This window comes from Amborella trichopoda, chromosome 2 (genome assembly GCF_054954075.1).
Source record: "Amborella trichopoda isolate Santa Cruz 75 chromosome 2, AtrichopodaSantaCruz75HAP2 v2.0, whole genome shotgun sequence".
NCBI lineage: Eukaryota > Viridiplantae > Streptophyta > Magnoliopsida > Amborellales > Amborellaceae > Amborella > Amborella trichopoda.
Window position 1 is genome coordinate 52,899,456 of NC_142337.1, and position 15,154 is coordinate 52,914,609.

The 15,154-nt window shown below is 35.6% G+C and overlaps 1 protein-coding gene across 8 annotated transcripts in view; it reads right to left on the minus strand.

Annotated features, from left to right (window-relative positions):
* Positions 1–7,965, minus strand: part of LOC18431516 (ubiquitin-conjugating enzyme E2 13) — a 48,369-nt gene extending 40,404 nt beyond the window's left edge. For 7 of the 8 annotated variants that reach the window (XM_088858537.1, XM_088858535.1, XM_011624010.3 and 4 more), the window contains exon 1: positions 7,451–7,954. In XM_088858537.1, coding sequence (XP_088714663.1) covers positions 7,451–7,496 — 46 coding nt within the window. In that variant the 5' untranslated portion in view covers positions 7,497–7,954. Of the gene's footprint in view, positions 1–7,450 lie in introns of all 8 variants that reach the window. The other variant, XR_016049585.1, reaches the window with a different exon arrangement.
* Between the last annotated feature and the right edge of the window lie 7,189 nt (positions 7,966–15,154).

Here is a 15,154-nt window from a genome sequence, read left to right on the forward strand (position 1 = left end):
TCATTGTTTTATTTTACTTTTACTTACATGTATATTATATAGCATTGTACTGTGGACTTTGTAAAAGTCTTGCGAGTATAAAACTTTGATGTTATTTGCCTTGTGATTTTCATCTAATCTCCTTAATGATGATGCAAAACATTCATTTTGAAGATTTGAGGTTGTAGTAGTCTCTTAACTGAGTAAGATAATATTCATTTCAGAGCTTATTCCAAAATCACATGAAACTTGTATGCATTACTCCCTTCCTAGACTGTTTTATGTCCTTTTTAAAGTGCTCCGGGGCATTTAATTAAGGACTTGGGATGTTGTCATTGCATGGAACCATGGGCTCTTAATTGAGTGTGAAAACATTCATTTAAGAGCTTACTATGAACTAGGTTTCAAAAGTAAACTCTTAAATGAGTGTACAAACATTCATTTAAGTGCTTACTAAAACATTCATTTAAGAGCTTACTACGAGCTAGGTATCAAAACTCAAAAGTGTTAATCTTTATTAAAATGTTACATCTCCTTTTAGGTGCCTAAGGGCATTTAAGTTAGGACACGGAAAGTTGTCACCATGAGGAATTCGTTCCGTAGTGAACAGCTTAACAAGTAATGCCCAATAGCCTTTCTCTTTGGTATGATGACCAGGCCTTAAGGTATGTTGTCCTTCATATTCATGTTTTTTAGATTCTTGAGGTAGCTTTGGCATTATGACATATGAAATACATTTTTTCAGTTTCTACATGGCTTCCTCGTCTTCAAATCGATCTTTCCACCCTGCTGAACTTACAAAAACCAACTACAAGAGTTAGTTCAGGCTAGTGGGAGTGCCCTGCCTTTTAATGCGGTCACTAATGTTGGTGTTGGAAACCAACATGCATTCAAGACATCAATTATACCCCTTGAACTCCAATTTGAAGGGGCAGCACGAGTTAATAAGAAGGAGGCCGAGCAAGCGGCGGCTCGTGAGGCCTTCACTTTCCTTTCTCAACATCGTGCTCTAGAGAGGAGGGAGGTTTTTGGGTAAATTAGAGAGGAGGGAGGTTGAGATGAAAGCAGTACATGATTAGAATAATAGCCTTAGGTCCCAAATTAGCGACATTTCTGATGAGCTTGCTACTGAAGAGTACTTGTATAATAGCTTGTCTCTTGAAATGTGCTCACTCCAAATCGAGTTAGATAGGCTATATAATGAGTGATGGGCTAGGTATCATACTCATGGGGAGCTTCATGCTATTACGGGATTTGAGAGTTGCCTTGTTATTCCGCCACTTCCACCTCCATCTTTAGTGCCTCCTCCCCCACCACCTCCTCCACCCGCACCACCACCCACAGTGCCGCCTCCCCCACCAACTCCTCTACCCCCACGAATGGTACCTCCCCCACCAACACCACCACCAGCCTCCTCTTGCCCCCCCCCGCTTCACCCCCTCATTCCTCTCAAGTTAAAGTGCGCCATCTCCATAGGTGGGAATACTCTTCATATTATGCAACTCCTAAGAGTCAGCGACCAAATATGTGAAATATTATGAAACTTCTAGTTAAGTCTTCATCATTTATAAGCTCAACATGTGAGACCAACTATTTTGTATTTTGCTTGTTTCAATCTAGTTATTGTTCGTTTGTTGACACATGGTTGTAACTTGCAACTTTTGAAGTTTCATAGTGAGGTCACCTTGTAAGTTGTAACTTTTGAAGTTACATAGTAATTTCAAGTGTATGTGACGTGCATGTCACCTTTTTGTAACTTGTAACTTTTGAATTAAAGTTAAAGTTTTGGAGAGTAACGTTTGTTTCATCTATGAGATGGTGTGCTACGACGTTTGGGCTAGCAAGATAATTTTTTGAATAAAGATGTTCTTTTACTTTTTTGGTGAAGCTTACCTTGAGGGTCTTTACCTTTTGCCTATCTTATATCAAATGCAAGGCCAGGGATGATGGAGGAAGGGGTTGAAGTTGAACAAAGTGATATTTTTATAAATGACATAGCCGCTGAGGTAGATGATGAGGCAATTGAAGAGGCCACCACAGCTCCATTGGGGAGACATGTAACAATGGTTGGTGGAGATACCAAGGCTGGTGGTGGTGGACAGAAATGGAAATTAATTTTCTATGTAGAGATACTCCTTGCCCTGGATCATACGCTCGTGTTGGTGCACACCTGATAGGGTTGTTACCTGGGCAGAAAGGCAAAGGAATTAATTTGTGTTGTAAGATTCCCCAAGCAGAGAGGGTTGCTTTAAAGGAGGAGGAAGTAGAGGCTGTAAGATTGTTTGGGGTAAAAAATAATTCAAAGAAGCTAATGTCGTACTCACCTAACCCTTTACTTTTCCCCCGATCAAGTGGTGCGTCCACATCATCAGGGGCATCAGGGGCTCAACACTCTCAAAATGATCATAAGAGCACGGGGAAGATGACTGCTGAAATGTTAGATGTGCGTGCAAGGGATGAAGTAGATGATGCAGTTGCACGTTTCTTTTATGCTCAAGGAATTCTGTTCAATGTTATGAAGGGCTCGATGTTTCACGACATGGTTTATATTATTAATCACGCTCCTAAAGACTATATGGCCCCTAAATATGATAAGGTGCAAACGACGTTGCTTGACAAAGAAAAAAAACATATTGATCATCCTCTAAGTACAGTAAAAGAGGATGGAGCAACTTATGGAGTGTCCATCGTCTCTGATGGGTGGGCAAACATAAAAAACGAGACTCTAACAAATGCCATGGCAGTGTCTAGAGGCAGAGCAATGTTCATAAGTGCTCATAACTGCTCGGATAGAGAAAAGTCACGCGCTAATATCACTGAGATACTTCTAAATGCAATAGACATGGTTGGCCCATACAATGTGATTCAGATTGTGACAGATAATGCTGCAAACTGTAAATTAGCGGGGAAAACTGTGATGCGGAGTCACCCTCACATGTTTTGGTCAGGGTGCTTAACGACACTTGTTAAGCCTCTTGATGAAAGACATTGTTGATAAAGAGCAAAAGCACCCAATCTTCAGTTATTTTGTACGTGATCATTGCTAGGAGGCAAAGCACATGGTCAAGTATATTCGTAATCACGCTAGATGTTTATATTTGTTTGAAACTTACTTGAAATTAGAGATCTTGAAAGTCAAGAAAACAAGATTTGGGTATCATTATGCTATGTTGAAGCGATTGTTGGAGGTTAGGGTTGCATGAACGTCATTAGCATTGAGTGAGGATTGAGAGGAACTGAAGCGTGGACCATCAGATAACGTACATGGCGAAGTGCACAACACAATAATGAATGAGGAATTTTGGAGTTAGATGAAGATTATCGTTCGTTTCACAAGACCAATATGAAAAATGATCCGGTTTGCAGATAGCGATAAAGCTATCATAGGAGATGCTTACGAGGTCATGGACACAATGTTGGAAGAGATTGAGGTTGGCTTGTACGATAAGCCAGCTCTATATCAAAAGATGATGGAGATGACTTTACAACGTTGGGACAAGACGAATCTCCCTCTCCATTGCCTTGCTTTTGTCCTTGCACCAAAGTACTTTTCCCGAGAGTGGCTGTCGACCCTCACCCCAAAGGGGAAAGGAGAAAAGAGCCCCATCATGACATTGAGGTCTCCAGTTCAAACCAAAAAGCCCTTGAGAAGCTGACTGCAGATGAGAGTGACATAAGCCAAATCCGGTAGCATATTAGTGATTTTGTACCAATCCATAGTCTATAATTCATCGTGGAACGATGGATATGGTCGTATGGTGGGACCTATATGGTGGTGGAGTGCTGAAATTGTATTCTCTTGCTGCGAAGGTGTTATCACAGATTATCCAGTCCTCAAGTGCAGAGATGCTGGAGCACTTACAACTACATACATAGTGTCAAGCGTAATAGGTTGAATGCTGAGAGGTCTGAGTCACTGGTTTATGTGCACTATAACAACAAGTTGTTGAGTAAGTTACATGCGGATTATGAGTCAACTTATAAAAATTGGGACCCTCATCCTAATAATGACCACCTCGAGGATGACATAGACGCTTTGGTGGCATTGGATGCATGGCCTGATGCTGCTGACTATGTTTGACCAGTAAGCTTTTTACCTACCGCGAGAGTACCTACAGACCATCCATCTAATGCAACAGCTCCTACATGTGTTAGTGTTGATGCCCCTTCCACTAGTCAGCCATGTCAGCTTGTATCCAATCCATGCCAAGCAACTTTTGTGGCAGAAAGACTACGAGCTGCTCGATCAGGTTCAACAGCAAAGAGAAAGAGGAATTGAATGAAGTGTGACCATGTCTTTTTTTTTTTTTTGAAAAAGAATGTGATGAGATAAAGATGGACAAATTGGGTTCATCACTCTCTTGGCGTTGTGCTGTTTTTTTCGGTTTCCTTTAATCCTTTTGGATGCCTCCATGTAATATGCACTAAAGCAACCAAGACGAAAGGCCCTAGTGACTTAATAAGAAATCTATGTTTAAGATCTTGCATTCTCATTTTTTCTCACGTTTTTTTAAGGGACTTTCTAGCAATAAAGTGTTCGCATGCGTTAAGCATTTCGATAATGCTAAAGTATGGATAGTTCGTACTTTTACTTTTAAAGGGTATGGTTTGTAAACTTTGTACAAGGTTGAGGTCCTAAACAATTAAACTGTGTGTGTGTGTGTATATGGGGTGCTCCCCTTGCGTTCCCATATACTTGTAGTTTATATAGCGAGATCGCTCCCATGTCGCTCCTTAAGCATCACTCCCTAGCACTCCAAGGGTAGGGAACTTTAGCCAAGTGTTGATCCCAAGCTCTTGCTCCCACTCCCACTCCCACTCCGAATAACTATGCTATAAGCAGCTTGGTTAGGAAAGCCAGCTTAGTCATCAAATCAATTACATATTGGATGTCGCTCATATGTGGAAACTCATTAGGGAGCGCCCTCAAGGATTAAGTCCTTGAAATGGCCAAGAATATCTCAAATGGATCTTGGATGTCCTTCCAAAGAGCTAACTCTTTGGATTATGATTCCCCAACGAAGGCAAAAATCATCCCAGTGTCTCTACCTTACTCTAAGAAGTGTCGAACAGGTAAGACACTTGTTGATTTCTCCTTATATGTCATGATGCCATGTCATCTTTCATGGGGTTTAAGCTTATCTTCTCCCATTATTTACAAAGCATAGGCATAAGGCTTTTGTGTGGTGGACAATGTCCTGGTTATATAACAAGGGATTCCCAAGAAGAAGATGACATGTATCCATGGAGACAACATCAAACCGCACCGAATCCTGAACGGAAAACTTAACCAAGCATCTAATAGGGACTTCATTACCTAGCTTGAACCACACAGTCTCAAATAGTTCAAGATGCAGCTCCACCTTAGTTGTAACGTTACATAAAATATTCTTCTATAAACAATCCCCCTAAAATATTCTTCTATAGCCAATCCCCCTACCCTTGCTTTGGTGACTCCTCAATCTTCGAACAACTCAAGACTCGCCGACTTCTGTATTTAGAATCATGCTCTCCTCGTCTTTATCAGAGTAGATCATCATAAGGTGGATAACCAATATCGTCAAAGTCTCCATCATCATTGTCCTTAATCATATTCAAATGCCTTTTGTCAAAATTCAAAGGGAAAGTGGCCCATTTTCCCACAACAAAAATACTTTATAGGCTTCCCATCTCGTTGACATCCACCCAAATCAGTGGTTAAACGTCCCTTTGTCTAGTTAGTGTCATCAGCACTTGAACCTGCTTTTGTTCCTCAAGGCAAACCTACAAACTAGGGCATATTGTCAATACCCTGCCCTCTTCCATTTTTCTTCCACCTTCAGGACTAGCCGATATGCTTCATCAAACAGCCATATCTGAACAGCCACTTAATCACCTTGGATTTGAGTTTGCAAACCTTATAATTAGCGGGACACATGTTGTTCTCATATTCTAGTTGTACACTGTGATGGCTCAGACATAGAACTCTTATTTGTATTCCACTCTTTTAATTCCTTGGCGAAGTGGATTGAAATAAAAAAACATTTGCTTGTAGTCGATTGGAAGAAAACATTCCTTCAACTTGGTTACTCCAAACTTGTAAGTCCTTTATGAAGCAGTTGGAAAGGTTAAAACAACGTTCGCTCATAGTCGACTGTGAGAAAACCAATTCCTTCAACTTGATATTAAAGTGCAAGTATGAATCTTGTCCTCCCTAACACTCTCCCTTAATTCACAATAGTAGGCACCAAATTGACTACCGACCCTCCCATCATCACTTTGCAATCCTTAGATCCTTCCAACAAAAGAAATTGTCTATGCTAGTAAGCAAATCCAATAAGGTTTTGGACATCTTACGATGAAACCCAAAACTTCTAATCATACTCCCCGATCATTCAAGTCCCCCATATTTAGGACTAGATTTTGACTAAGAACACAATGATTGAACACAATCCCAAGGATGGAACTTGCTCTGATACAACTTTGATGCAGAGCATGCATAAGAACATTCAAAAAAAAAAAAAAATAAGATGCAGAGCATGCATATGAAAGCAAGAATATAGAGCAAAGGCTAGAAAGAGAAGGGAGAACAAAAGACTTTACTGAGTAAACTTAGAGAGAGAAAATCTCTTTACAAAACATTGTAATTTAGATGATCTAAATAAAAACTGAGACAATAAAACTTTGTGGCCATCTATTTATACAGCCCTCCTTTCCTAAAAATTTTGGCTTCTAGTCTTATTCCATAGGCGACCACCCGACTTACCTACACACCCCAACCTGTTGCACAAAGTAAATCACGTTATCTCTATCCTACCCGAACAGAGAGAGAGAGAGACAGAGAGAGAGAAATCTTTCCCTTCTCATGGTCTTCCCCTAAGCACCTTTCCTTCTTCATCTTCCATCCTGTTAGACCTTCATCACATCACAATCAATATATTTACGATGAAAAATAAAATAGAAAAGCACGGATCCAGAACGCTATATATAGTGCCCAAATCCACCAAATTCGATGTAAACTGATAATGCAGAAAAGTTCAACCCCTAATCCATTGCAATTTCGCCATTTAAAACCATAGAAGCACAAGTTCAGCAAAAAAGCTAATGATCAAAGTTAACCAGTTAAAAAAAAAAAAAAAAACTAAAGATCAAATCTAATCTTTCGATTCAAAATCAAAAAAATAAGCGTTCCAGTAAAATTCGAGCAAGATCAAGCCCTTATCTAACATACTTCTCAGATATAAAGAGAAGGCACTGATATAACCAGTAAAATGCTGACAAAACAATTAATCTGACATTGTTCTCAGATATAAAGAGAATGCACTGATAGAACCAGTAAAATGCTGAAACAGGAACAATTCACTGATCAAAGACAAGGAAACACAGTTATGGAAAAAGATCAAGTCCTTATCCAAAGAAATCCTTTATTACCAAGCAAAAAGCACCATTAACGCATCATAATATAAGGCAGATATGGAATCAATTCGCTGACCTTTGAGCTGCTTCTGGAGCAAAAGAGTAGCCCGATATTCCTCCATTGTAGAGCGTGGATCAAAGAACTTGCAGAGACTGAAAATGCAGAACCCAGAGTTCTCTAGGATGCTGCACAGCCTGAAAATGAGGATGATCTAAAAGGAGGGTTTTAGTTACAGGAAGAATCGCGAGGAAGGGGAGAGAAATACGCAGAGAGGGATATAATATTTGCATCTTTTGGAAGTAGAAGAAGAAAATTATAGGCATGATTCCTTTCTCTTGGGCCTGAACCGGATATGAAAAGCTTCTTTGATTCGGGTTCTCTCTCGTCAAAGGGTGAGCACTATAACCAGAGGATATTTAGAGAGGCTCTTTGAATTCCAACGGTTTGAAAAACCTTGCGTACGAGACCTATTGCATCCGTATACCACGAGACCTATAGTGTTTTTTTTCTTTCTTTCTTTTTTTATATTTCTATATAATAATCAAAAATTAAAAACATTATTTGAAAGCAAAAAAACACTCCAAACTTTTTTTGTCTTTCAACCCTTTTAACAATCTACTATTGACCTCAATAATGTACGAGACGATCCTCTCTCTCTATCAAACTCCATCTTTTATTTACATCATCATTTCTTTTTTTAAAACTCAAACTTCATCTCATCTCTCTCTCACATCATCATCTCTCTTTCTTAAAATTCTCTCTCTCTCTAAAACTTCATCTCTCTCTATAACCCAAACTCCTTATTTCTCTCTAAAACTTCATCTCTCTCTCACAAATAAAAATGTGTGCAATGTTTGAGCTCAAGTTAAACTCCTTAAACTGATAAACTCACCAAGAAGCGAAAAGAGAGGGATGGAGTTTTAGAGAGAGAGAGTTGAAGTTTAAATAGAATATCATTTTAATATTTGTTTGGATAAAAATGAATGGTCAAAAAGGTCCAGGAGTTGTAAAATAAAAAAGATGAAGATGTTTTACTTACAAATAATATTTTCAATTCTTGTTACTCATGAGATATGAAAGTTAAAATAAGAGATTAAGAGATATTTTCCTTTTTTTTTTATGTTGAGGAGCACCGCTTCTTTAATAATATTTTTTTTTTTTAAATTGCCAATTGACAATGACAATAAATAACTCATTTATCCAGTAGTTTTAGAACCAAATAGCTATTCGGGCAAGGTGCTTTGGTGTCTGGTATTTTCAATATTAAGCAGCTGATTGCAGCCCCTTAAAAAGCGAGCACACCCATTTTGTTTGTGAGTTAACTCGCTCTATCTCCAACAATGCTTGTAAAACCGGCCGGTTAGATCGCTACCGGTGGGGAGGCGAGTCTGGTTAGGGCCGGTTTTATGGCACACCTCATAAGATGGCACTCTTCAAAAAAAAATCGGCACCACCTGGTTTACTGTTTTAACACTCGATATAACGGCATTTTCAACGCATCAAATAACAGCCGTTATTTGATACACGCCCATTATTTTCACCGAACAAGATTTTGCAGCTTTTTTTTACATATTTTTTGTTTTTTCCGATCACCTATTGATGTTATACACCGGAAAGTTTTTATAAATCATCAATTATTGAATCAAAATTCCAAAAACAAGGAGTTCTTGGCAGATTGATATGGGGATTTTTGAAAATTAGAAATTTCCGCCATTCTATCAAATGCAGCTTCAATACCTCATAGAGTTTCTTAAAAATGGAGGACTTTGATTAATTGTTAAAGGATTCAACGTTCACATATTTCAAATTTTCAAAAACGATGAAGATTTGAGGTTTTTTTGGGCCCGAAGTATTAATGCTTGAAGAATTGTTTTTTATCCAAACAAATTGATTTCTGATCGATCAATTCATCGATTTTTATCAAATTGATCACTGAAGTTTGATCATAAAGGCCTCATGTATCAAATAAACTAGTTATTTTGATTTACTATTGATTAAATGTTTTTATATCAATTTTTTTTGCTGAGTTTTTTTCCTGAAATTTTCATGAAGTGAAAATCCGCAATTTTTTCAATAAAGATCTCAAGAGCAGATGAATCTTCATGAAATTTGAGGCATTTGAATCTTAATTAAAGTATCTATCATATCCCCATGTCAATTTGTTCAAAAAATGAAAGATTTGGGGTTGATTTTGACTCTAAAGTTTATGCGTTCTTTGGCTCGATTTTAGGGTTCTTAAAAAAAATTTGTTTTTTAATAAAATTAAGTTTTGTTTTTATAAAAATATGTTCTTTGTGATGAATATGAGAAAAAAAGAATATATTCTATTTTTAAAAAAAATTTATATATTTTTGGTGAGCTTTTTCGATCGTTTTTTATGTTATTTATTTATTTTACAAAAATATTTTTTTTTTGACTAATATGAGAAAAAAATATTTCTTTCTTTTTAATGTTATATATTTTTTGTGAGCTTGTTGGATTGGTTTTAATGTTATATTTTATTTTTATAAAAAAAAAAAATTTGTGATGAATATGAGAATTTTAAGGTTATTTTTGGTGCATGTTATTGTTGTTTGTGTTCTCAACTTCTTGTTTAGTTGTGACATTTTGTTCTAATTTATTTATTTGTTACAAGCTATCTATCATTTGTTGCAACTTCATACTCCTTAAATATGTTTATTAGCCTCTATGAAGAAAAGAGGTAGAAACTAAAAAGTGTTTTACTAATCTCTCATGTTTCCACATGCTGAATTGAATAAAAAACTAACCTTGTTTTATTTATTTTTAATATGCATCTTAATTCTACATTTTAAAGTTGCCATCTTACATAAATTTTTTATTTTGTCATGTTAAAACTCAACTCAAAATGTTACTGAGTAAATGAGGTATGGCCATTTCAAAATCGATTTGGTCATTGAAGCAACACTTAACACCTTGACCCACACCTTGCATTTTTAACCAAGTTACTGAGTAAATGAGGTACTCTATCTTACTACCTTGACTCACAACCTTTTGAAAAACTGGGAACATTATGCTACAAAAAAAATACGCTCTCAAACCCAATTCTAAACCGTATTAAAGGGTTTTTCAACATTAAATCAACATTTTTCAGCATCAACATTAAAACAATACAGAAGCATATATTATTGCATCATCTATTGTTAGTTGGACTTTGTAACTTCATCAATTGAATTTATGTGAAATTATAAATTGTCTTACATATCTCTATAATATTCAACTATTAAATTATATAAAAAGTTGTTTCAATTGTTTTTTATAAGATAAATGTATGTAATATGATAGTGTATACTTAATCTAAGTTTTTCTATTTTTTTTTTTAAATTTTTTAGGGGGCTTTGATTCATTATTATTAAAAAAAATCTACTTAATCGGTTAGTCCGGTTAACGCTCCAGTTAATCCGGTTCCGATTTGAACCGCCCCCAGCCTCTTGACCGATTAACCGTTTCGGTTCGATTTTACGAACACTACTCTCCACGTGGAGCTTTCGCCTCAAACAGACGTATGAGGTCTTAGAATCTTAATTAAAGTATCTATCATATCCCCATGTCAATTTGTTCAAAAAAATGAAAGATTTGGGGTTGATTTTGACGCTAACGTTTCTGTGTTCTTTTGCTCGATTTTAGGGTTCTTAAAAAAAAAAAAATTTTTAATAAAATTACGTTTTGTTTTTATAAAAATTTGTTATTTGTGATGAATATGAGAAAAAAAAGAATATATTCTTTTTTTAAAAAAAATTCAAATATTTTTTGTGAGCTTTTTGGATCTTTTTTTATGTTATTTATTTATTTTTTTGTGACAAATACGAGAAAAAAATATTTCTTTCTTTTTAATGTTATATATTTTTGGTGAGCTTGTTGTATTGGTTTTAATGTTATATTCTATTTTTATAAAAATATTTTTTTTTGTGATGAATATGAGAAAAAAATTTATTTCTTTGTTAAGGTTATTTTTGGTGCATGTTATTGTTGTCTGTGTTCTCAACTTCTTGTTCAGTTGTGACATTTTCTTCTAATTTAATTTTTTATTTGTTACAAGCTATCTATCATTTGTTGCAACTTCATACTCCTTAAATATGTTTATTAGCCTCTATGACGAAAAGAGATTGAAACTAAAAGGTGTTTTACTCATCTCTCATGTTTCCACATGCTGAATTGGATAAAAAATTAGCCATTTTTTATTTATTTTTAATATGCATCTTAATTCTACATTTTAAAGTTGCCATCTTATATAAATTTATTTTTTGTCAGGTTAAAACTCAACTTAAAATGTTACTGAGTAAATGAGGTTTGGCCATTTCAAAATCAATTTGGCCATTTGAAGCAACACTTAACACCTTGACCCACACCTTGCATTGTTAACCAAGTTATTGAGTAAATGAGGTGCTCTCTCTTACTACCTTGACTCACAACCTTTCGAAAAACTGGGAACATTATGCTACAAAACAAATACGCTCTCAAACCCAATTCTAAACCGTATTAAAGGGTTTTTCAACATTAAAACAACATTTTTCAACATCAACATTAAAACAATATAGAAGCATATATTATTGCGTCATCCATTGTTAGTTGAACTTTGTAACTTCATTAATTGAATTTATGTGAAATTATAAATTGTCTTACATATCTCTATAATATTCAACTATTAAATTATATAAAAAGTTGTTTCAATTGTTTTTTATAAGATAAATGTATGTAATATGATAGCGTATACTTAATCTAAGTTTTTCTAATTTTTTTTAAAAATTTTTTAGGGGGCTTTGATTCATTTTTATTACAAATAATCTACTTAACCGGTTAGTCCGGTTAATCGCTCCAGTTAATCCGGTTCCGATTTGAACCGCCCCCAGCCTCTTGATCGATTAACCATTTCGGTTCGATTTTAAGAACACTACTCTCCACGTGGAGCTTTCGCCTCAAGCAGACGTATGAGGTCTTAGATCTATTCGGACATCTGCCCATCTATTTTGCAATCTATGTGTATGTTTTTATATTATTTGTTTCATTCTTTGTAATCATTTTTATTGAAAGCGCCATTACTCTTTGACCTTTTGAACCAATTTATCAGGGGCTTTGCTAGCTTGATCAGTTAATAACAGAAGTGTTTTGGTCGAGATGTAGGTTTCGGGGGTTTCAGGGGTCAATCAGCGATAGATGAACCTTTTGAGCAAGTAATGATGGATTGGGATTTCGGGACTAAAAAATGCATAAACTTGGATCTTAAAACCTCACTTGAATAAAAAAATCCAACTAATGTGCATGAGGATTCGGTAAAAGGGCTTAATTACTAATAATTACTAATATTGGAGAAGTATATAAGTTGAGATTTGAAGTTTTGATATTTATCTTTCTATATATATATAATTGTCATGATCTTCCTACAGTAAAGTAAAAACTATGTAGTTGTAATATTCATCAATTAATTAATAATGCATCTAATAATACAGATTATGCATCTAAAAACATCGACCCACTATGCCATCGATGTTTTTTTTGTATGTAACAAATTGATAGAAGATATTATCTGAAAATGTGAAAAATAAAATTTCAATTACATTAAGTAATTGGCTTTTAGTTAATCCCTAGGCTAGCTTCCTTATTTGCTCTTCGTGTAATTAACGTGGATACTGGAATAATTGTATGCGTTGATGACTAATTGCAAATTTATATGGAACTGAACTTGTTGAATTTTTTTTTTTTTTTCAATAAATATTTGATATGAAGTTAGAAATGTCTATTAATTATGTGAACTTTGATGACGTTTTACTCCCTCTCCACTATGCATTCATTTGTCTAGGTCCTCTAATAGTAGGTATCCCAGATTGATTCATGGCCATCGGAAGAATGTAATTATTGATTTGCCATAGTGGTTATTTTAAGCATAACCAGAATGATGGGCGTAACTATTATAAAAGGGAAACTTAAAATCCACACTACATGATGGGGGCAACTCACTACAACAACTAAAGGTTCATGTATGTGTGGTGTATATTGAGCTTTGACCCAAACCGTTTATGAGAATTATTCACTTGTAGAACCCTTTGAAAAAAGGTTTGAAGCATAGAATAGGTTGATGACGTGATGCACGTTGTTAGGCCCATTGCGTTCACCTACGCACCCTGCGTCACGGGCCAGGAGCAACCTTTGGCTGGTACAACAAGCTCTATTGAGTCCTACAGTGGTGATGTGGTCCATATTTTACGCATTATGGGGTCTTCAATTAACAATTTTATGAGATTTTTGTGTTGTTCTAGGTTGACCTGGATAAATTCTGATAAGATTTAGTTACTGGACTGACCTTGTCTGATGTGAGGGTTTCCTAAGTATTATGGACTACTAGGCATGATCAACAAAGATCTACTATACTAGTATGGTCCTTAGGGGTTTAGGATTAGAGGTTTCTCGAAATTCCCTTAACCAAAGTTTTAGGGAGGTGAATAGAGAGCTATGGCAAGTGTTCAAGGAAGGCATATGAAGAGCTAAGTTTTATCACAAGCGAATAGTATGGACAAGAGCTTGGTGAAAATCAGGTTGAATATTTGATATGGCTCTACAGAGGGATAAAAGAGCTCCCAAATCAGCCTAGTCTTCAGTTCAATAAAGTGACGAGGAAGATGACTGGGCCTAGTTGGGAGGAGCATGTTTAAGTACAATTTACTTATATTGCAAAGAACCAGAAAAACTTATATGCTAGTATAAAAATTTCATATTTTGGTAATTTATTCAGGCAAATTATTGGACTTCAAGGAACTTGTCCATTACTTTTCATCCTATGCACATAAAGGGTTTCATTTTTGGAGATGTTGTGGCTCATGCGCAACCTATATCAGATGTTCATGCTCGCGAGTAGGCCTAGGTCCTAAACTCTGATAGCTTTTGTCGGACAATTTATTCCGGAACGCTTTGATATATTGTACTTTGATTTAAAGAACTATACAGTTAGATGTTTATGACTTCACAGTGTAACCTAGAGACCAGAATTTGTGAGTCTGAGCAAATTACATATTTAAATGTAGATTTAGATATGAGAGAGAGATAGAGAGACCAGGTCAGGGAGTGATGCAGAGATCTCTCATGTCGTCTCGTTTTTTTGCATATGATACCAGGATAAACTTGGCATTATGTGTTTTTTTTCTTCTTGGGATAATAAAAAAGAGAGAGAAATAGAGAGAATCAGGAGAGAACATAATTAGAATAATGAAATTTTGATGACCTTGTAATATGGAAGTACTATTTCCCTCAATAATGAAGTAGTGACATAATTATGTAGTTGGCAAAAATGTCTTACTTGGTTTAGCCTTTGAAGATTTTGATACATTTCAATAGATAGAGGATAATAGAAACTTTGGGATATAAAATTGCTAACTATTGGAAAGCGAAATGAAGAATAAATATTTTATCAAAATCAATAAACGACATTGAACATTGGAATGAAAATGAGAAGTTTATTGGTAAATCTCAAAATTAAATGAAGAAAAAAAAACTAAAAGAATGACTAATGAATTTCAGGAATACACATCTTCCAGGCAACCCAAACAATATACAGGCTATTCCAGATTTCTTACCAGGTCTATCCAAACAACAGGCACCCCAACCCTAAGAACAACCCAAACTTGCACCTCTCCCTTTCTCAACCCCAACTGAAATTCGAGAAATTCCAAATTATGAAAGAAACATTCAGGAACTTCTTGATATCAAAAAGCCCTAGATTCTAGAGAACTAGAACTTTCATGTTTTAGAGAATACCAAACATGCACTATG